The sequence below is a fragment of the Brienomyrus brachyistius genome, chromosome 3 (assembly GCF_023856365.1).
Source record: "Brienomyrus brachyistius isolate T26 chromosome 3, BBRACH_0.4, whole genome shotgun sequence".
Lineage (NCBI taxonomy): Eukaryota > Metazoa > Chordata > Actinopteri > Osteoglossiformes > Mormyridae > Brienomyrus > Brienomyrus brachyistius.
In genome coordinates this window covers 7,097,381-7,119,279 of record NC_064535.1, presented here as the reverse complement: position 1 = coordinate 7,119,279, position 21,899 = coordinate 7,097,381, and the positions used below count along the sequence as shown (strand labels likewise).

The window sequence follows — 21,899 nt, the reverse complement described above, 5'->3', positions numbered from 1 at the left end:
ACGTATTCCCATAGCGTGGGAAAGTCCATGGCGCAGTATATCGTCATGTAAAGAAATTAATCCTGTAGCAGCAGCAGTTCTCTGGGTCTGACTTCATTACTGACAGATCCTAATGATTACTGACTCAGAAACAGGGATATTTAAGGAATGTTCTGCGAGCCTGTGGAGATCGTAGCGGCTTGATCTCAACGCACATTTCACACCCAATGAGGAAATGGTCTGGAGAGTTGTAACCCGATTGGCCAGACATGTAGGTCTCGTTAGATTACATACCTGCCAGTTGTGGCAAGAAGCTTCAGTGTTTAGCCTAAAAGATTGTATTAGTGTTTGAGGGTGATGTGAAACCTGCATCATCTAATTATTGGGAACTATGCATTCTGTTAAAATTTAAACAGCTATTGAACAAAAGTTTCCATGTAAATACAATGTAATCTTTAGATACAATTTTATGACACTTTGAAGCTGTAAATGAATGGATTGATGGACATCCTTCCTTTGTGATGGCCCCGCTTCTGTGGTCAAAAAAAAGTTTCAAGGTGCTGTTTGAAAGTTTATTTTTTTTCCATTTTCATACAGTATGAAGTTTCCAATATTTCCCACAGCACAGGATGCAGCATGCAGAAAAATAATTAAAAAAAAGCAAAGGAAGAAAGAATTGACCTTGAACCATCATTTGCCTTATCACAAAGTAAATACTCATTCCTCCAGAGACGGAAACAGTCGCGTTAAAAGTCTTACAGCATTAGCCACACAGAAGGGAAAGTGCAAAACCGTGTTTATAACATACTTCTGTACAAAAAGAATATTTATATATATTTATATATTTTTAAAAATCACAACTGGTTTCCCCTTGAAGCAGAGCAGGTGGCCGTCGGAGCAGAGCCAGGCCTGACCCGAAGCTTTGGTGGAATACACGTGACACGTCATTCCCAAGGATTTAAAAAAAAAAAAAAACTCCCGTGTAGTGAAGCATCCTCAGCGATCACGGTCGATCTCACGTTAGCATTCACCAGAGTTTGGCAACATCTATATCATACTGTGATTCTGTATAATGTTAACATTTACATCTCATATGTAAACAAGAGGAACGTCTCAGGAAATGGATCTACATGCATGGGGAAGGGGGTGGGGGGGCAAAAAAAAATAAAAAATCATGCAAGCACACTGAGAGCTAGTGGGGGGGGGGGGCAGCGTGCAAAATCTTTCTGAAAGACATCCTGAAAGGGAACGACTTGCAGTGAGACACTAGCCGGGATGAGCTCCCAGCCCAGCTGAAGCAGGACTCACGCTGGGATGAGCTTTAAGAATATATTTTTAAACCACTTTAAATCCCAATGTAACCCTTCACCCTGCCCCCCCCTCCTCCTCCTCAGTTCTCTCAAAGCACAAAAAAAGATGCGGTGAGGAGGGAGCGATAAGCTTTTTTTTTTTTTTTTAATTTCAAAATGCACACCCTCATGAAATGTAATCCACTGAGTATTTATCACTCTGACACATTAACGAGGAGTTAAATCTTAACTCCGAGGGTAAAATTTATGAGGAAAGAAAACAACCGTAAATGGGGGCACTGTAACAAAGGCATGGAGGGGCGAAATCTGGTTGAAAGCAAAAGCAATCCTCCCTGTTTAAAAGCAAAAAAAAAAAGACAACAAATATGGAATCCCTCATTTGCCTAATATACATATATCTGTTAAGGAAAAAAATAAGCCCGCACTAGTTCATCATTGTAACACACTATAAAGCAAGATGCAATTCTCGCCTATATTTACAAAAGATTATAAACTATCTGCGTTTTCTGACGTTTTGGAGCACATTCGAATGCAGTAGCTTGACTGTTTACCTTAACCGCTGTTTAAAAGGTAATAAAATACAAAAATACGTTAAAACGTTACAGCCGTTTCCAATAGAAATGTTTCGTTAGCTGTGATGTGATCTTTTTAAATTTCCTGGAAGTAGGGAGGTGTTGCGATGGACGCGAACCGCTCACAAAAGCTACCGCAATAAAACGAGGCCCGGCGCCGACGTAAACTGCAGTTCTGCTTGCATTAGACACGTTCACCTTGGCATCTATCTCTATGCTCACTACGACAACTCAAAGCAAGACAAGGAACTGAGATTAGCTTCCCCAACAATACAAATATACAAACGTGGTTGAATCAGGCAATCCCTCACCGTACAAAAAAAAAAAAACAAGCATTATATTTCTGGTGTACTGTGTGTTCATTCTTTTCTATGTCTAGGAAAGCGAAATGTTGAAAATAAAGCAGACTTATAGTGCGTGTAAAACAGAGACGAGGGGAGAGAAAGATTCATATATTTGGGATTGAGATTGCATCGATCACACAGTGCTTCATGTTCTCTAACCAGTTCTCCCATGATTAATATGATGGTGAAGTGACCAGACCTTAATCTGGCTCGTAATGTTAATAGGTTCTGCTTGGCACATCAAACCCTACTGTTATGTTGTGAAGAAATCAAGTATATTTAAACCGCAACTCAGTTCACTACACTCTTCCCCCCCTACAGAAATATAGATACACCTCCTTGTTAAAAAATAAACAAGACCAAAATAAATATAAAAAAAAAAAACAACAAAATAAAAACAAGCCAGCCCTATCTTCCTCTATCGCCTGCGATGCTCTTTCCAATAAAGAATAGCAACCTTTTAGCCATTTAAAGTGCTACACTGAGTTACGAAGAGAAACAAAGTTCAATAACACTTCAGAGTTGGCTTGGTGAGGCTTGTTCTGGGTGGGGGGGAGATAAAGGAAGAGAGATAAAGGTGGCTTCACAGAGAAAAAAAAAATACTTCCATTGAAATACACAGAGAGCATCGCCGGGGGCGTTTGGGGGCAAATCTTCAGGGGTGGAGAGGAGAGCGGGAGCCGGTAGATCCGTCACACATCCACCACCATCTTTTTGTGTATGTCTAGTCCTCCCACCACCTGCCAGGGCGGAGGAAAGGGACACGCACCGTAAAACAGACGTCGCGCACAGATGGGCGTACACCCACATACTCGGCAGGCAAAAACAATACGGACGGAGACACGCGTCACATGATGTTTTTAACATCCTCTCACCATTTAATGCAGGTTCGCAGCTGCTGCAAAGAATTCACTGGAATGACCTTGAGATACGTTGGCAATGCTGACAACGTCCTGCCCCGACCCGCCACCCCATCCTGGCACAGTTTTAGATGCCATGACTCAGACTGCAAGCTCAGCATCCGCGTAGCTGCATTCTAATCTGGCTGGGGGTGCATCTCCAGCACTGGCATCATAATGAAAGGACGCCTGTATGTGGGATTAACCTGCAGAATATCACCTTGAGGAGCACGACGGCCAACTCGGCCCAAAGACACGCCGTTCCGGGTCTTAAGAAAGGCCGTTCTCAGAGAACGGGGGCAAAGATGGCCGCCGGCTGTTCCGGAAATTGCCAGAGAGGACGACAGCCTCATTGCTCATCGCCCTCGTCCGTCCACTCACCGCGCAGAACTCCTCGAAGGATATTCTCCCGTCGCCGTCCTTGTCTGCGTTGATGATGGTTTTGTCGACTATCTGCTGCAGCTGGGTGTCCTTCAGGTTGTTGCCCACCATCATCTTCAGGACCTGGAAGAGCTCGCCGTTGGAGATGTAGCCGTCCTTGTCCATGTCGTAGATGCGAAAGGCGACTGGAGGGTTGAGCAAGAGAGTTGGGGGTCATTGACTGAAGAAAACATCAACCAAAGGGAAAGATCTAGCAATTGCAGACAAACATATAAGGAACAGCACAGTGAAAAGAGGCACGGAGCAGATGAGCACCATGTTTTATAATCACGCAGAATATAGTTAGAATGTCAAGTATTTAAAAAAAAAAAATACCTAGGTTGTTCAGAATAACAATTCCAAAACATATTAATGCTAACAGAATATACTCACATCGCAGCTTCTGTTCCTTGTCACCTTTGACACTAAATTGCGAGACTCCCTCTATAAACTCTACAGGATAGAAGAGATGCGTACAGATGAATATTATGGGAAACATTTAGTAGGAAAGCAGGTCGGTTTTAGACTAATCGGATAAGACCCTCTTTCAGCCAACCAACATGTATGATTGTGCAAAGCAGAATATTGGAAGGATGTGGAAAATGACCAGCGTCCAGATGTGACAGCCCCAGAGATTGAAATGCCCCCCCCCCCAATTAGGCCAAAATGAAGAACAAGAAACTTAGGAAGAGGGTTTGAGTAGTACTTCAAGTAGTGAAGAACAGTACTAAAAATAATGAATAAATAATTAATTATCTGACTTGAGCAGCTGTGCGACACGCAAGCAGAGGGGCTAGTTTACCGAGAGCGATGCTTTTGTCCAGCTGGACTTGCCTGGTGTTACGTTACAAGGGCAAGTAAACCGGAGTTTGGCCGCCGCTGCAGTAAGGCCAAAGTCCCACAGCCCTCCAGCGGCCGCTTACTGTCAAGCGTGGAATGTGGCTGACGTTCTGGAAAAGCCACGCTTTGCTTACGGATGTTTCAGGACAGGCCTGTTTACGTAGCGCCTTTCTGTGAAACGTCACGGCTGATGTCACCGCTGGACGCGAGGTGGCCAGCGGATGGAGACGCTCACTGACACGCAGGTCACAGCGACCACAGCGCGAATGCACTGGAAATCTAAACCGATTTATGTGTCCCGTGAGCGGACGCCATACATATTACATACATAACATGATATATGAGCCTAAATCAGTCCAGTACAGTAAAATAATTCTCATAATAATTACCTAGGGCTGGAAGAACATGACAAAACGGTAACTCACCTTTGAAGTCGACTTCCCCATTACCGTCAGTGTCGAATATGTCGATGACTCTCTGTACCAGAGGATTCTGCTGTAACTCCGGCAACGACATGAACTCCTCTACGCTCAGGGAGCCCGAGTTATCGAGGTCGAGTTTCTTAAACCTCTTCCCTAGTCTCTTAATCTCGTCAGCATCAACTGAAAGGGGGGAGGGGAGAGAGAGAGGTCAAGTCAGGATGAACGGATTCACGTGGGGGGGGGGGGATGGTCTTAGCTCAGGCACAACAAAGTCCACCCTCCCCACCCCCGATGACCCTGTAATTGCAGCGCTTGGATGTGGGAGAAAAGTGAAGAAATAGACAAAAAATACCAACACACAGACATAAACGTGGTAAAATGAGAGTAAATCCTGCCCCGCGAACTTACGTCTGGTGACCACTGCCGTTGTTAACGGCGGGAAGCCACGGGTTGCCTCAGACGGTAGCTTATCCAGCGTCCTCCGCGCACTGGCCATAGCGGTTCCGAGCCGCGGCTCTCCAGCGCGACTCTACTGCCGAGCCATAGGGCAGCGCGCCGTGTCGCTAAACCCCGAGCTTACTCACTGCGTCACGTGACCAGCCGCGGCTCCGCCTCCCTCCGCGCTAATCAGTCTGGCAGAATGATAAATTAATCTTTACATGGGCCCGCTAGCGAGCGAGGGGGGGAGGGGGGCAAGGCAGAACGAGCGGCTGCTCCGTGCCGGGTCGCGGACGGCCGGGCTGCGCGTGCGGGGGGAGCCGCAGGGCTGGTCTGCCTGCTGCCTTCGTGGTGCCGCGGTAACTCACCGTGTCCCTCTGACTAACCGGGAACAAAAGGACGTGCGTGGTGGACAAGTAGCAGGTATCTGCTCTGGAGGGGCGGGGAGGGGGGGGGGGGCACTCATCGCTAGAGATCTGGATATTTTTATGAGCACAGAAACACATTACGGTTGCATAACTCATCTTTTTATGCAGGGGAAAAAAAACACCATGAAAATGACAGAACTATGGAAAATACATGAATGTATCAGTATCAGCAGCAGGGACTGGAGCGTGGACTGCAGACTACTGAATGAAACCACACTGCTTGTTTAGCTACTTTTGGTTCACCTTCCAATCCTGGGCTCTTTTATTCAATAACAAGCACAATCATCTGAAAATCTGTACATTTACTGGACTCTCCTTCTGCCAGGGGATAAATGAAGGCCATGTTGAGGAAGTATGGGCAAGTAGCTGTAGAAATATACACAAATTGAAATTCGAAGATTTGAGGGACCTTGTGAGAACTAACAAAATCTTACAGCTTTTGAAAAAAGTAACTCCAGTGTATAGTGTATTTTTTTTATTATTACTTGCAATTATGGGATAGGCAACATGTCTCTGGTTGTTATATCACAGTTCTGCCACTAGGTGTGGCACTGGCCATGCGAGCAGTGGCTACAGTCGCTCTTTAAGTTAACTGCCCTTACAACGACGCCATGACCTGCTGGGTTTTCCTGGAAAGCCTGGCGCCATGTGAACAGGGCATCTTATCCTGACTGTAAATAAACGCTCCCAGGTTCGAGGGACTTCCTGTCGGGGCCCTCCGACGCTGCCTGTGGGTTTCCCTGGAGACCGCAGTGCGCCGTGCGAGGGTAATCTGAACTGAGCAGCTTTGCCAGCCTCCCCCAGCTGAACACGGACAGTGAGGCGCCGTCAACTAAACCCAGCCCTGATGTGACTTAACATTTTATCGCCAGTCAAGCGCAAGCTGACGCGCTGAGCGGTTTCACGTCCCGATTCAATGAAACCTACTTAAAACCCTACAAAAATCAGTACTTCAATTCAACACATATTTACATCCAGCATGTCGGCCTGTTACACATTTTACTCGAGTTTCTATATTAAAACTCATTGTAATATTGCACATTTAGCAGGAGAAACGTGTCCTGTTACTGCTACAATGTGCAGGCCGGCTTAAAACGTCGAGTCAGTGCCGTATTTTTCCATCGCCAACTCGCTCGCGGCCTGCTGGGAAGCCCCCATGCCATTAAACAACAGACTTTAGCAAGACAGAGAGCTGATAATCGCTGCCCCATGCCAGCTAGCTTGAAAATCCAGGCAGGGGCCGTAACAAATGGATTCAGCCTACGAGTCCGCCACAATCATACCTCCCAGAAACGGAGAGGCGGCTCATTTTGCATAATAGTCTTGGCCGACGGGTCGCGAGAAGCTTCGATTATCCCTGTGTGACAGCGGTCTGCCAGCAAGGGGGAGGGCCACAACACCATTATACCGCTCGCCACCCCCGCTTAAGGATGCCTGTCGCTTTAAGGGAGAGCACGTCTCGCAGGCTGTTGCCCACCACAAGGTGGCAGTGGCACAACCCTAGCGCATTGCAACATCACCCACGCACTTCCATTAGCGCTAGCGGGATGCGTATTAAGCCTGATGTGTGTGTGTGTACGTGCTTGGGGGGGGAGAAAGGGGACTGCAGGCTGTATTTATATTTATAGCCAAGAGACTGGAGATCCCCTGCTCCGTGCCCCCACCCTCCCCGGGAAACCCCTAGCAACACGGAAACCCGGCAAACAGGCAGGGTTATTTTTGGGTGGCCAAAGACACCTAGAGTCAGACAAGCCGGACAGCATAAGTGGTGTTCCCCGGGTTTGGCCGCTGACCCGCAACAGCAAGGAGCGGCTAAGTCACCGACGGTTACCATGATTCAAAAACACGCCCTTCGCCCTCCCCATGTGTGGCCGCTTCAGAATTTTCTATAAGCCGAATCACTTGATTGCGAACGAAATAAGGCATCAATAATTGATGGGCCTACCAGCTCCCACGATCAATAAGTAACAAGGCTTGAAAAACAGAACAGAAAAAGAAAAAAAAAACAGATATATCAGTTTTCAGGGGTGTGTGTGCGACACCTGTGTGACTGCTAGATTGGAGTAGCGAGCCGTGTTTCCGAGCGGGTCTACATCACAGATGGCTGGCCGGGTGCCAAAACAGCGAAGCACAGCCCTCCCCAGTGGGGCATTAACTGACCAATGAACTGTCACATGGGGGCGGGAAACTAACAGCGACTTAAACGGTCCTCTCGGTTTGTGGGGCCGTTCCTGTCCTGATATTTGGTTATCGCTGTGGGCGGACGCAATTTTAGATATGAAACGTGCAGGCGTATTTACATGTGTGGGTCTGTGGATGGGAGGATGTACGCAAGATGCTGGAATTCTAGAACCAGGCAAGGCAGCAGGCCTGGTATGAAAGCTCAACACAAGCACTGCGGCAGTCAGCTATAACAGACAGTTAGACAGATGATGCACTTTATTGATCCCAAGGGAGAAGTTCGCTATGAGTAGCAACTCGTTATAATGCAGAGCGTGGGTATAAATGAGGAGCAAAATCTAGTGGATGCAGGCATCTATCACGCCGAAAGGGAAGTGGGCCCACTGGCTAAGTGGGCTAATGCTAAGGAGTACCAGCGCAAGCAGCTGAGCGTACCAGTGCTTTCAGTCTCTCCCTGAAGAAGAGCATTGTGGGTCCAACAGTCAGTGTGACTAAATCGGGAGAGATCATGAGCCGACATGGGAGAAAAGAACAGGGGAACATTTACTGTACTGACATTTCACCACCCCCACCCCCATACTCACACACACACACACACACACCATCACTCCCCCATTTAAAGAGGAAACAAACGAACAACAAACAAGGGGTGTAGATGAAAGGATGCGGGTCACCACGCCATTGGCCGGTTAGTGACATGTGACCCAGGCCAGGCCAGGCGACCACCGCGATGCAACGCAGCCATCTTGAGTCAGTTCTAATTAGGTATCGGGAATGCGAGACAACGACACCCTGGCAACGGGATTCATCATCATACAGGAGCCAAGAGCACGATATCGACAGGCACATCCTACAGCAGCGATGTCGCTCAGGATTTATTACTGCCGACTATTTATACTGTTTTATTCTTTAAAGAAACACGAAAGTATCTGCCAGTAGGGAGATGAGAGAAGCGAAATGCCAGATACTCACAGTGCGAGCACATTTCCAGAGGATAACTGGCTTCATTTCCCTGCGGAGGAAAAAGGAAGAGAAAAAAGAAAATTGGTTGAGGACTAATTTTTGCATTCATGAGGAACACAGGTTAGTTAAAACAAACAAACGGAATTTGTCAACTAATCGCGAGACTCGGGCCTCCAATGTTAACAGGCAGAAATATCGATTTCAGGGCAAACCGACTTAGAAGAAAACCATGATAGTAGGACAAATTGGGGGACACACAGAGAGAGGAGCTCTGCTGGGAGGGCGGGGAGGGTGGGGCTCGTGTCAGCGGCCATAGAAGGAGATGTGCCGTGCAAACCGGGCGGGGGGCGGGTTTAGAGAGCACGCCACCAGCACCGCACTTCGACATCCCGCGAGTGCCCCTCCAAGTCTCATCGCTGGTTAATTATGCAAGGAAAGGACAAAATGCACAGGGAGGTGGGGAATCGAAGGGGGGGGGGGGGGGGCGGGTGGGGATGAGGCCTGGATCTTTCCAGCATCAGTAAATCTAGGGCAGCCGCACCGGGACAGGCAGGCCTGAGATCTGAAGGCAGCACAGGCCGACCAGTGAACAGCAGAATGGCTAGGGCAAGGCGACCTACGGTGCCACGCGAGGGCCAGAAAGCACGCAAACTAAAAGAGAAAAGAAAAATAAGCATGAAAAGTGTGCCGGGTATACAGCAGCCGCTAGATGGCTGGAATACATGTAACTGTGTGCAACCCCCCGCAGCTCGAGGGCAATGCTGGGAGGGGCTTCAGCTGGCCTTCTCTTTTCCCTCCTGGCTTTACACCCCCTCCCCAACACTATCACATCCAAGTAGCTTAGAGCGTATGGGGCCCTGCATCCTTCAAGGTACATACTGAGATCAGAACAAAAGGGGTTACAGGATGGACATTTTAAAGGGGGGGGGGGGCATCCCCCAGCCACCTAAACAAAAACCACAGCATGGTAGACAGCACCCTGACACCCATGAAGTTGCATCACATATACCCCACCAACCCCCTCCCTACCACCTTCCATTCAGGAAGGCTGCTCTAACCTTTCAAATGCGCAACTTACATGTCATTTCGCCTCATTCCAATACAGATAGAATGGGGGCGGTATCCTCATCGCAGGCAGGCCGGTCTGCCACTCACCGTGCGCACATATCTCCATCACACTGTCCTGTCCGCTAGCAAGAGAGAGTCAATCTGCAGGCCGTGGGAACAGCAGAGATGGCACACAGCCAGCCCGGCGGGAGTCGACCACGCCTGGGAGCTGCTGTGGTAACGTGCTCACAAGCAGGAGGCCTGGAGGGAGCGGGTGCATTACCAAGACACACTACGGCATGGTGGCCTGACCCACAAATGTAGGCGGATAAGGGTTCTGCAGCTGTACCCTTGAATTAACCGCGGAAACATGTCAGACTACAAGACATCTTGTATTAATCCATCCATCTTTCTTCTAACTGCGTATCCTGGTCAATAACACTTGTAAGAACACCACAAATACCATAATTCTGAGCCTGCAGAACATCTCATTTCCTGGGTGAGACCACCAGCTGTCCACAGATAACACCCTCAGGTGCCCCCTCACTGCACAGAGAGAGAGGCCGCCCTGACAATTCATGGCCACCACAAGTTCTTCTGGGTACCAGAACACCAACTTCCTCTTAAATCGCCTCAATCGCTTCTTGAGAGTTATTTTCTGTGACATTCTCAACTGGCCCGGGCCTGATGCTTAGGTATGTGAAACCGCGCCTTACCGTGTGATTACGCATTTGGCACCCTGCGCCCCAACGCCTGTCCCGGCCCCCGCCACGGCCTGTTCCAACTCGCCGCAGCCCAGCAGACATCATAAAGTTGGAAAAAAAAGTCAGGCAGGGGGGTCAACTTCCCCAAGAGACGTGCTTGCTGGCTCAGATGCCACAGGCTGTGTGACTAGAACCAAGACCACAACGCTTGAATTAACTCAGACAGGAAGCCAAACATTTTTTTTTAGGATGTTGATGTCAGATGCCCCCGCCCCCCCCACCCCCCGATATTAATCACGAGTGTGGGGCTTAGGCATTAAAGCACATGGTCCTTCCCACTTTGCATTTGCCAGGGCTTTCCGTAGCACCTGGTCCTTCGAGATGCAAAGGGTATGACATCACTTTTCAGTCATCAGGCTTCCTTGAAGGTGTGAAATGACGGGAATATCCCAGGCCATGTTGTCATATGGACTGAAGCTTAAAGAGACAGTACGGCTGAGTAGTAAGAGGTCATAAGGGGCATATTAATGTCACCTGATACAACTAGAGTCATGGTGATTGGGGAGGGAGCCACCCAAAAAGCACCAAAGAAGGGGAGAATTCTTGAAAGTGTAGATACTGATGACATTAACAATTTTCGAGATTTGGAAAAAAAAAATCTGTTTTCAATCAGCCCTTCCTATCTTAGAGGCATCAAGTGCTTGTACCCTAAGCAAAGCACCGTGTCTTCCACCCATCTTAAGACCATTTATGCAGTACCTGGTTGGGGGCAATCTGGAATCCATCCCAGAAAGCACTGGTACAAGGCAGGGAATCACCCAGAATGGGATGCCAATCCAGCACTGGGCCACAGTCAGACTCTGGGAAATGTAAAGACACCATTTTGCATAACTGCGCGTTTTTGGTCGGCATGAGGAAAATGAGAACATGCCCCAAAAAAGCAGAGTGGAGATGGGATTCGAACCTCTAACCCTGTCAAGGTGAGGTCATGCTGCGGACAATGAATTGTACAACAGTGCTGACAGCCCCCAAAAACTACTCCCTTCCTACATAACGTTAGCCGAAAACGTCGTTTTGTGGTACCACTTATGGCTCTAGCAACAGTAACCAGAATGCAACAGGGTCACCATACTCCTGCTCTCATGGAGATGAAGAGAACACCAGTCACTATTATGGGATGTATCCCCCACCTAAATCAAAGGGTACTTCTAAGAGAACTTCCCATAGTTCTTTTGGTCTGCTTCGTCGCTGGTCCCACCTGCTGCCTTCACACTGCAGGATGGCTCCATACCACATTCAGTCGCAATGTAGATTCTCCAAAGGTCAAAGGTCAGGACTTCAAAAACACCATGAGACCCAGACAGAAAGTTGTCTACAGGGGGGCGCGCAGGACAACGGGCGCATTCGTGTGGAGCCAGCAGATGGACAGGAATAACCCCTTACCCTGTGAATGGGATCGAGGGGACATCCATGCTAGGAGTTCCCTACTGCACTTAACCCCGGTTAGATCCCTCCTGCCACTGCTCAGCATTTGTCATCAGAGGCGTTAAGCTTCCAGCTCATCTCACTTCGGTAGACGTACACCTTGGGTTGGGGTGTCAGCTCGATTTATAAAAAGCAAGAAATCCTTCCTAGATTAGCCAACGTGTGGAGTGTCACGCTTTTCATTTAATTTTAACTCCCTACAAAAGCCAATAATCAAAAAGGGGACAGGAACAAGCCCACCACCAGAGCTAACTCGGGACGTGGGCCCGTTGCCGGGGGCCGACTGGTAGCAGTGGTTGTGATGACGGCTGCTCATTCAGGATTAGTATGAACAATGAAGACTTAGAAGGGACACTCGCCTGGGATTCGTTTACGATTTCTCAATCAGGTTGGGTTTATGGTTGGCGTTTGACCTACATTAAGACTGTAAACATGCGTCACTGCCCCACTGCCACTTTCGTCAGATTCTCTTAAGTTTCTGGGTGTGGTCTCCGCTTAACTCGGCCCTTTCTGACGTGTGCATTTTGGTTCTTGGGAGACCTTTCAAGATTATCCTTAAACAGCTTGTCCTCGACGTGTGACCTTCCCCTGGATTATTATGGCTTCTTTGTATGGTTCGTTGCCCTGTTTGCTCCCAATTCTTATAATGACAGTTTGCGAAGACAACAAAAGACCTCCGATAAGCACTATGATTGCAGCACCAAATAAACTGCAGGGGAGGGGGGCGGGGTCTCGCCCCATGCATGGATCCTCGGGTAAATTTAATCCACAGAGATAGCGAATAACAGCAAAAGGGACAGAGGGTTTAGGATTACCACGTCGCTAACTTAGACCAAATCTGCAACAGTGAAGTGGGGCCCGCAAATATAACTCAGGAGTGAACTTCATTTTCGAGGTAAAGCACTTGGGTTGGACCATTCTGGTAGGGGCAGGGGTGAACTTTAACGAAGTAGTGGAAGCAAAATTACAGTGTCATTGGCACAGCAGAGTCGAAAACCAAAGACCGTCGTCAAGATGACGGGTAACTCCAGATGTAAATAAACTGTGTGCGGTAGGTAGAAGTGGGGGGGGGGGGTGTTGATGCATTCTGCGGCACTTGTGAATAATTCATCCATCATTCAGAATCAATTAGACGCTGTTGAATAAAACATGCTTTGTACAACAGAGACTGTGGAGTTGAACTGAACGGCTGCCCTCCCAACGTCTTCACGGTGCACCGTGGCAGTAAGCAAGGGCAAACCTTGGACTCCATCGCTCGCTTTCCCACTTATTCTGGAAGCTACGTTCTTCGGCGGGGACGCTTCTGTGTGCCTGGCTTGCAGCTTCCACGTTCCGAGGAACCGACCCACGTTGGACGACCTTTATCTTCGGCCCCAGAGGCCTGGAAGCTAACTGGTTGTCTGGTCAAGGCTGGACTAGGGCGAAAAACCCAGCTAAATGCCAGCTGATGGCACTCCGTTATCCAGAGTACCACAGTCACAGCAACTGGTGCGTCTGCATGATTTTTATTTGTGGGTGCGTGTGCGAGTGTCTCCATTCTTATACTCAGGTATCGGCGTTCCTGTATAAAGCTGGGCTTAGTAAAAAAAACTTTCGTAGTCATTTACATTATAAGATTCTGTGAGAATACTGGTACAAGTGACTAAACATTTAATTGGCATCCACTAAGGTGAGGGACAGTACGGGAACGTGGCGAATGCTTCGGATCACAGGCGGCTTTGTGCGTGTGCAGATTTCACGTTCTCCTCCTCGTCTGTGTGCTCTCTCTCTTGGTAGCCCGGTTACGTTCCATGATTTAAATGGATGTGTGTCTATAATTTGCCCCAAGATTCTCTGGCATCCAGGGTGTACCCTGAAGTCTCCGGAACACCCTCCGGAACACCCTCCAAGTCCGCCACGACCTTGAAATGGGGGGAAAACAAAATCCGGAAGGCGGACAGATGTATAGATGACTAAGGTGGTGTGAAAGTGCATCAACTGTGGCACTATACAGTTTTTTTAAATTATGATGAAAAAAAAAGTACTTTTCCATCTTGTCCCAACATTTCTTTTAAATCACGACTTCATGCAAAAAAATGCTTCTCTGATATAACTGGAGTTAGAAATCCGTGGTTGTATCTGTACAATTTCTACAAGGTTCACGAAGCCGACATGAATCTCAAGCATCATCTCAGCAATGAGTCCACATAATGCGTTCTGATAGACCAAGAGGCACCAAACCCTGCATGCGTGACACTTTATGTTATACCCATTATGAACAAGCAATTAAAATGATAATTATTCGACATATTCCTTTTTTAACGATAACCCTCAAGTCTGAGAAACACTACAATACTGCTGCAATTTATAAAATAATGCAAAGGGGGTAGGTGACACAGATAATTAAACCAGAGCAATGGCCGAACGAAATCCACCACATGAATGGTTGACCAGTAATGGAATCCTTGGAATTTAAATCACATTCCTTGTTTGCATGGAATTGCTCGTTCTAACTGTAACATTTACTCTGCCCTCCTTAAGAGATCCGGGACATATGAGGAACAGGGATGCAAATACGAAAACAAAACGACAGGGGTGTAAACCCTAACCCTTTACGTTACAATAAAGACTGATTTTTTTAACACACACTGGTTTTTGATTGGGCCCTAAAACGTAACACAGACTTATAAATGGATACAATACAACACAGTTTGGCCCAATTTTAACGATATAAACAAACTATCCTTTCTTAAAACAATATTAATTGAACTGTTGCTTACACCAGCATTGTGTCCTGTTTTAGCCCTACTAAACGATCACAGCGTGAAGAAACTCGACATTGCAATTCACCAAAAGTTTTGAAATGTAGTGTGCCTGAAAGGCAGACTTGGTGGTTCAAAATTGAAGTGGTTCACTTTTGGTCCAAAATTTGATCTAACAAATACTGGGGCATCAGTGGAATGAGAAGGATATTCACACCAGACAAAACAGGCCGTAGGCCCAAAAATCACCACCTTTCAAATTGGGTGCATCTGAAGAAGCAGCCATCTGAGATTTCACAGTTCTGGCGCATCAGCCTGAAGGCCTGGCCAGGACGCTGTCAGGCGAGACAATGGGCCCCCAAGATCAAGTTCCGTCAAATCCGTTTTCCAGCTACCCATCACTAACGTAATACACCGGCTTTTCTGCTGCATGCCTGGTCTACTGGAATTTCATAGTTTACTGTAAGTGGGGCTGAATCTCCACACATCACTTTCGCATGTCTCCTGAGATAAGTTCTAGATCTGGGACGTTCCTGAAGGTGCTGGCTGAGCTGGAGCAGAATCAGCATAATAAACCACAATGATGCCGCTTCGAACGAAAAGAGGTGTCGCACCAGCCAGGGACGAAAGGCACATCACTGCAACTTGCCAAACTTCCAAGGTAAGATCAGAGTCCACTAAGCGGAAGACCTGAGTTCCTGCAATGTTAAGGACCAGTATGACAGTCACAGCAGACTCATGCAGGGTCAAGGAGACACCTGCACAGGGAAAACGCCAGCAGCAACCTCATGGATTACGATTCTGGAGTACCAGTGTCATGGAGCCTGTACATCAAATGTGGCACTGACCCAGGGAACACAGTCGAATCACTACAACAGTGACAATTGCCAGGCAACAAGATTAACCCTTTCAGCCAAAGACTCAATTGCCCAGCTCAGAGAATTGACCGACTCCAAGGGATTTTTGTGCAATGATCACATTGATGTCTTCCATGCACTGCCTTAATCGAAGTACAAATTAATTTCAAAATGCATTCCACAGTAAAATGCTTGTAAACAGCTTCGGAACTGCAGCAAATTCAGTTTAAACTGTGGGATTTCACTTCAATAATACTAAGTGAGTACCCCAAAAGGCAAAGTGTAAAATTCAAGGATTACACGCAAAAATATTAAAATAATAAGAAGAATCTCAGTAGGGTAAACATCCCATCCAACCCATTTCCTCCATTTTATTTAACCCTCATATCCATACACTTGCAACCTTCTCTATAACTATAAAATATAAAGTCACTAAATAGCAAACCACAGGCACCAAATCAATGACGACTTGAATGTTAGGCTTTTATTTCCTGGTAACATACTCAATACTGCTGAGTACATGGAAGGCAGACAGGATGATACTGAACAGAGTTCTGAAGAGACATCATTTAATAAAGAGCTTGTGTTAGTGTAATTAAGGCACTAATGCAATCCATTCTACAATCACTGTAATTCACCTGATGCTATTATCCAGCCAAGCCAACCTACCCTTAATTATTCCTGACACAGAGGTTTGGAAATGGCTCTGAAACCTGGTGCTATAACATATTTTAGACCACAGGGACATATTTAGATATTTTTATGAGGAAAATCACCCGTTCCCAGCCTGCAAATCAGGAATGCCTGTTTACAAAACTTAGAGATTATGAAGATAATGATGGGGAAGGTGGCTTGCAGTTTTCATGTTCTTCCTTCCGGCCAAAGGTCTGGACGCGCTGTGCTATGTTATTCACCTTATATCAGTGTTTCCTAACCCAGTCCTCAGGGACCCTGAACAGTCCATGTTTTTGCTCCCTCCCAGCTCCCAGCCAATCAGGAACATCGAATACCTGGTACACGTGCGCTAGGAGCTGAGAGGAAGCAAAAATATGTACTGTCCGGGGTCACCGAGGACTGGGTTGGGAAACACTGCCTTATAGTAAAAGGCCTCACGGTAGTGATGTAATACATATCAAATACTGAAAGATCAAGAGGAGTGTTCCACATATCAAAATTTTCTCAAATTTTGGACTCAAAATAGCCCCCTTTTGCCCTGATGACGGCACTGCAGACCCTTGGCGTTCTTTCAACCAGCTTCCAGATGTAGCCACCTGGAATGCTTCTCCAGTCCTGAAGGAGTTTCCACAAGTTCCAACCACAATTTAGCTACCTTGCTCTTACTCTTCGATCCAACTCATCCCAAACCAGCTGTATAGGGTTTAGGCTGGGGGGGGGGAGACGGACTACGGGGGCCAGGTCATCTGTCACAGAACTCCATCTCTTTCCTTGTTCACAAGATAATACAGTATTTACATAACCTCAAGTTGTGCCTAAGGTCTAGTGGAAAAACACGGGATTTTCAGTAGGTTTGTCCAGACTTTTGACTGGTTCCGTATGTGCATGCAATAAAAGTATGCTTATTTTATTCATGTATTGAATGTGCTGAATATCTATAGGAATATCGTTTTTTTATAATTTTTGTTGTGGGGAATTGGCCGTGAAGCACATAGGAAGGGGGTGGTTGTCTTCGAGAGGTTGAGAACGAGGGGGCAAATGAGTGACAATTCAAACACTGACAGCAGTGTTCGGCATGGGGTGTTGTTATATCACCAGGAGGGACAGAAATTGTGACAATGAAAGTTGGGGGAGTGAGGGGCTATAGGCCAGAATGGATATTGATAACTTAAAATATTAAGTTAAACAAAACAATTCCGACAATGGTAATTATGGAGACTGGGCGCTTGTACAACATACCGGCCAAATGGCCGCGCGTTATGCTCGGTTGTCCGCCGCCACTCACGCTCGAATCCCCGCAGCTTTAAGATACCTTTTGCGCCTCGTCGCTAAAACAAACGACACACTACCAGATTACACATATTAGGCGCTAACTTAACTTAAATTACATTCATGCAACTAGCGTGGTTATCCGCGAATATGACGTGAGATTAGATGAACCCCGAATGCTGATAAGAGCATAAGGAAATGCAGGGAATCGTTTGACAAGCGGATAAAGGCAGAAATAAGTAAATAGTCGGCATATATGGAAAATAAAGATTAAAAATGCATTATTTACCGCGAAATGAATCGCACCCGATTTGACGAACAGGTTGGCTTCACCTGCTCGTGCTCGACATGGTGACACTCGATTAATTTTCCCTAAACATTGGGGACATAATGGTGGCAGGAAGCTGCATTTAAACCAGGAAAACAAATTACACAGCTCTCACTGCACTCTGATATAATACTATATTAAAAATTCAGATGATTTAGGGCTGGCGCGACTTTAATAGTACTGTGCGTGTTATCACCCTACAGTAAGTGTCGCTTTAGAGCAAACGGCTCAACATTCAACAGCAATTCCGGAGCAATATTACAAAATCACTTTGGAAAAATCACCCCCACTATCCTCAAAGTATGGGTAAACATTGCACAAAGCGGGAGGTTTTCAGTCGAAGGACCTTATAGGGATAGAGTAGGCGTTAATCAAGACCGAAATGCAGAGGCTCGTTTCCAAGATTAAACCAGCCATCAGTGTTTCTCCTCTGAAACGATCGGGCTCTGGATAAACGGATCGCTGAGTTATAAGGCGGCAGCACAACTACAGCCATGATCATCTGCTTATAAAGAAAGGATGTGGGCCAAGTGGAGGAGGTATTTAAATGATCAGGAATCCTGCCCGGTTGCAGGCTTTCATTTCATCAATGCAATAACCAGAGCCGATGCCTAATAAATATATGATGGGGGGACCCTATAATCTGCAGCGTTACGTATATTAACTGGAATGTGGTGCCGCAGACATTGCATTAACAGAGGCGTGTCTGCCGATAACTAGCCCAGGCTGATAATAATAGCAGCGACAGTCTTACCATTTTGCCGGCTGGTGGCTGAAACGCTCCTTCCCGTAGATGCGATGCGAGGGGGGTTTGCGCGACAGGAGGGGGGGGCGGACTGAGCAGCGAGTCTGCGCAACAGCCTGCTTTTTATTTTTATTATTAGTATTTTGTAAGGAGACCGCTGTTCTTAAAACGCACTCTCCTGTATATGTTTTCTGGTGTTCCTCTGCAGCGGTTTTCGGGAGACTCAGAAGAGGGGATGAGCAGCGAAGGAGGGATCCGTCGGTGTCCGGAGAAAGAGGCTGAAGGAAGAAAAGGGGTGGAGGAGGGGGAGGTGCAACAGTACAGTACATCCGGGAACCTGCGCCTTTCCCTTTTTTCTAGGTTACGGCTTATGCATGAGGATCATTTTCTTTACATATATTATATACATTCTGGTTTATCTTTTACGTAATATTGATTAGGATGCACCAGATTTTTATATCCTTATTTTTCTGTATTTCACCAATCCATTGATTTTCAAATTTCCTTCCAACAGGAATGATGAAGCCAAAAAGCGTAGATTTGTTACCCTGAACTCCCTGCATATAGACCGTTTTATTTTAAAAAGTTTTAAGACATAGTTGTGTTAATTTGTATGTATGAAATCCCAATTGATACCTTGAATTCCCAAGCAATACCTATATATCAAATGAACATTGTTATCTAGCCGCTGACGTGACACTTCCTCATCTTTATTTTTACTTTTTTCATTTTAAAATGATTTATTGGGGAAGTTTCTCGTTACGGCAACTTCACAGTATTGCATTAATAGGACACTGTTATTACGCAAAGGCACCGACATCCAGTTGTGTCGATTGAACAATGGGGGGCGCTATTTTCACTTTACTCTGAATGATGTAGTGAACGACGTAGCTCTTTATATTAATTCACTGTTATGCATTGTTTGCCATTTTATTTTTTGAACAGCAGTCATTTTTGCCGTGAATGTGCCCCCACACCGTCACTATTAATAAATTAAAAATCCTTTTAGCACCGCCGTACCAATCATATTTTCTTGAAATGCATGAATTATATTAATAAGTTAATATAAATAAGCAAATAGTTATAAATTAATAACTGGAAGTACCATGACAGGTGTGAAATGTGCTGCCAATTAACCTTAAATTTGACTGACGCAATGTCTATATAAATTTAATCGCACTTAACCCGATCTATCTGCTTTGGAAGCTCACGATAGACTTTGGACGTAAAAAAAACGTGTTGAGAAAATATTGAAGCATGTGATGGAAGATTTGAAAAGGCGGACACAAGAAATTATACTGAAACACGTAGAAGTGTTTTCCTACAACGTATATCTGCAACACGATCGTTAAATGCCAATCTCCGCCCTGTGGTAAGCTGTGAACCATGTAACGGTCACAGGCCAGGTAACCGTAGCTACACACTTTATATATAGAGCTTTCTACATATATGGCCCCGATACTGTGCTATATTCTCCTGGCGTGGTTTAAAAATGCTTTTAGGTCAGATGTGACTCAAAGTTCACTCGAACACGTTTGCTCGTAGCGCGTAAATACGTTTGCAGTTTTCTTCTCATGATCTAGGGGCTCCTTCCCGATTAGGTAACCTTGAATTGTAAATAATTTGACAAAGATAAAAGGGCTTTGGGGGGGAAATGCGAGTTTGCACACCTGTAGATGGGCAATCTGCAGTGAAACCAGAGGCTCAGTTAGAGATTAATGGGTATGGTGGCTCAGGCTTTATTAGGGGAGGCTGATGGCAAACTATTCACGACTTCAGCCAATAAATACATATTTATTTGAGGGGGCTAAAACATTTTAGGGGGGTTAACCTCCCCTCTAAAATAGGTCTAATGATGCCTCAGAGTGAAACCATCACCTCGTTTGGCACAAAGAAATTTCATGGCAAATTGCACCATGTCCCATGACAACCTGAGCAACTGTTACCTAAAATACAGGACAGGCTGACTGATGCTCTACCATGACTGACTCCAGAGCTTGTTCTCCCCCCCCCGTCCCCCCTCCCCCAGGCATTCGTGGGGGAGGGAGTGCCCCGTTTGCCCACCTCTTATGTGAGCCGCTGCAACCTTTCATGCCCTCCTAAATAAAGCATGTGACCACAGGGGTTGTCAGTGCGATTTGATTAACAGCTGACTGTTGCAGGAGAGGGCTGTCACATGGCATGGTGCTGCAATGCACATGTGTGAATCCACTTATCTGTAGTGTGCTTTATTAATCTCCGGTGCATGGGTGACTACAGGTTCATAACATGTGTTACAGTTAACACGCATTTAATCAGCAACAGGCACATCTGAGATGCACCATTAAAAAAAAACAAAACGATGGTTCCCATTTCTTTTAAAATGTTTCTTTTGCAGCTTCGTGAAATCACATTCATTATATATATGACTGTATTGGAATATAATTAAGCAATAATCAAGCAATTCAGAACTGGACCATGGAGCACTGGAAGAAGGTGGCCTGGTCTGATGAGCCACGTTTTCTGTTACATCACGTGGACGGCTGGGTGCAGGTGCATCATTTACCAGGGGAAGAGATGGAACCAGGATGCACTATGAGAAGAAGGTAAGCCAGCGGAGGCAGTGTGATGCTCTGGGCAATGTTCTGCTGGGCAACCTGGGTTCTGGCATTCATATGGATGTTACTTTGACACGTACCACACCATAAACACTGTTGAAGATCAGGAACCCCCCTTTGTGGCAACGGTATTCCGCGATGGCTTCTTTCAGCAGGATAACGCGCCCTGCCACAGTGCAAAGAGTTCAGGAATGGCTTAAGGAACATGAAAAAGAGTTCAAGGTATTGACTTGGCCTCCAAATTTACCAAATCTCAATCTAATTGAGCATCTGTGGGATGTGCTGGACAAACAAGTCCAGTCCATGGAGGCCCCACCTCGCAATTTAAAGGATCTGCTGCCAACATCTTGGTGGCAGATGCCACAGGACACCTTCAGAGGTCTTGTGGAATCCATGCCTCAATGGGCCAGAGCTGTTTTGGTGGTGAAGGGGCAGCTACACCATACTAGGCAGGTGGTTGTAATGTTATGGCTGATTGCAGCATATTAAATAGCTGAGATTGAAGATAATCTGAGTTACTGTAATCCTCAAGATAAACCTTTAAGATGTGAATGAAGGAATTGCCATTTAGACTGTTCACTATTGAACTGACAACCCAAAGCTGATAACAGTCTAAATTGGGAGATCCTCCAAATGTTAAGTACATACTCACAAT

At 46.3% G+C, this 21,899-nt stretch overlaps 1 protein-coding gene and 1 long non-coding RNA gene across 4 annotated transcripts; one reads left to right on the top strand and one right to left on the bottom strand.

The window, feature by feature from the left end:
* Positions 1-537: 537 nt before the first annotated feature.
* Positions 538-18,921, bottom strand: LOC125738572 (calcineurin subunit B type 1). Of its 3 annotated transcripts, none has more exons than XM_049007718.1 (6): positions 18,657-18,921; positions 8,806-8,845; positions 4,790-4,966; positions 3,918-3,977; positions 3,486-3,670; positions 538-2,945 (listed from the first exon to the last, which is right to left on the bottom strand). In XM_049007718.1, the coding sequence occupies exons 1-6, from the start codon at positions 18,657-18,659 to the stop codon at positions 2,898-2,900; spliced, it is 513 nt and encodes a 170-aa protein (XP_048863675.1). In that variant the 5' UTR covers positions 18,660-18,921; the 3' UTR covers positions 538-2,897. The 3 variants fall into 3 exon arrangements, with proteins under 3 accessions (XP_048863675.1, XP_048863673.1, XP_048863674.1); XM_049007716.1 differs by lacking the exon at positions 18,657-18,921 and adding an exon at positions 10,560-10,733; XM_049007717.1 differs by lacking the exons at positions 8,806-8,845; positions 18,657-18,921 and adding an exon at positions 5,195-5,657.
* On the top strand, positions 12,947-18,991 carry LOC125738574 (uncharacterized). Its single transcript, XR_007396866.1, has 3 exons — positions 12,947-13,083; positions 13,198-15,434; positions 18,856-18,991. It is a non-coding gene; the product is annotated as an uncharacterized LOC125738574 (long non-coding RNA).
* Positions 18,992-21,899: the final 2,908 nt, after the last annotated feature.

Coding starts and splice junctions, on each gene's coding strand:
- LOC125738572 (XM_049007716.1), bottom strand. CDS start 10,652: ATGATGTCTGCTGGGCTGCGGCGAGTTGGAACAGGCCGTGGCGGGGGC. Junction 3,978..4,789: donor TGGGGAAGTCGACTTCAAAG/GTGAGTTACCGT, acceptor TCTATCCTGTAG/AGTTTATAGAGGGAGTCTCG. Junction 2,946..3,485: donor CCTTCGAGGAGTTCTGCGCG/GTGAGTGGACGG, acceptor CCGCCCTGGCAG/GTGGTGGGAGGACTAGACAT.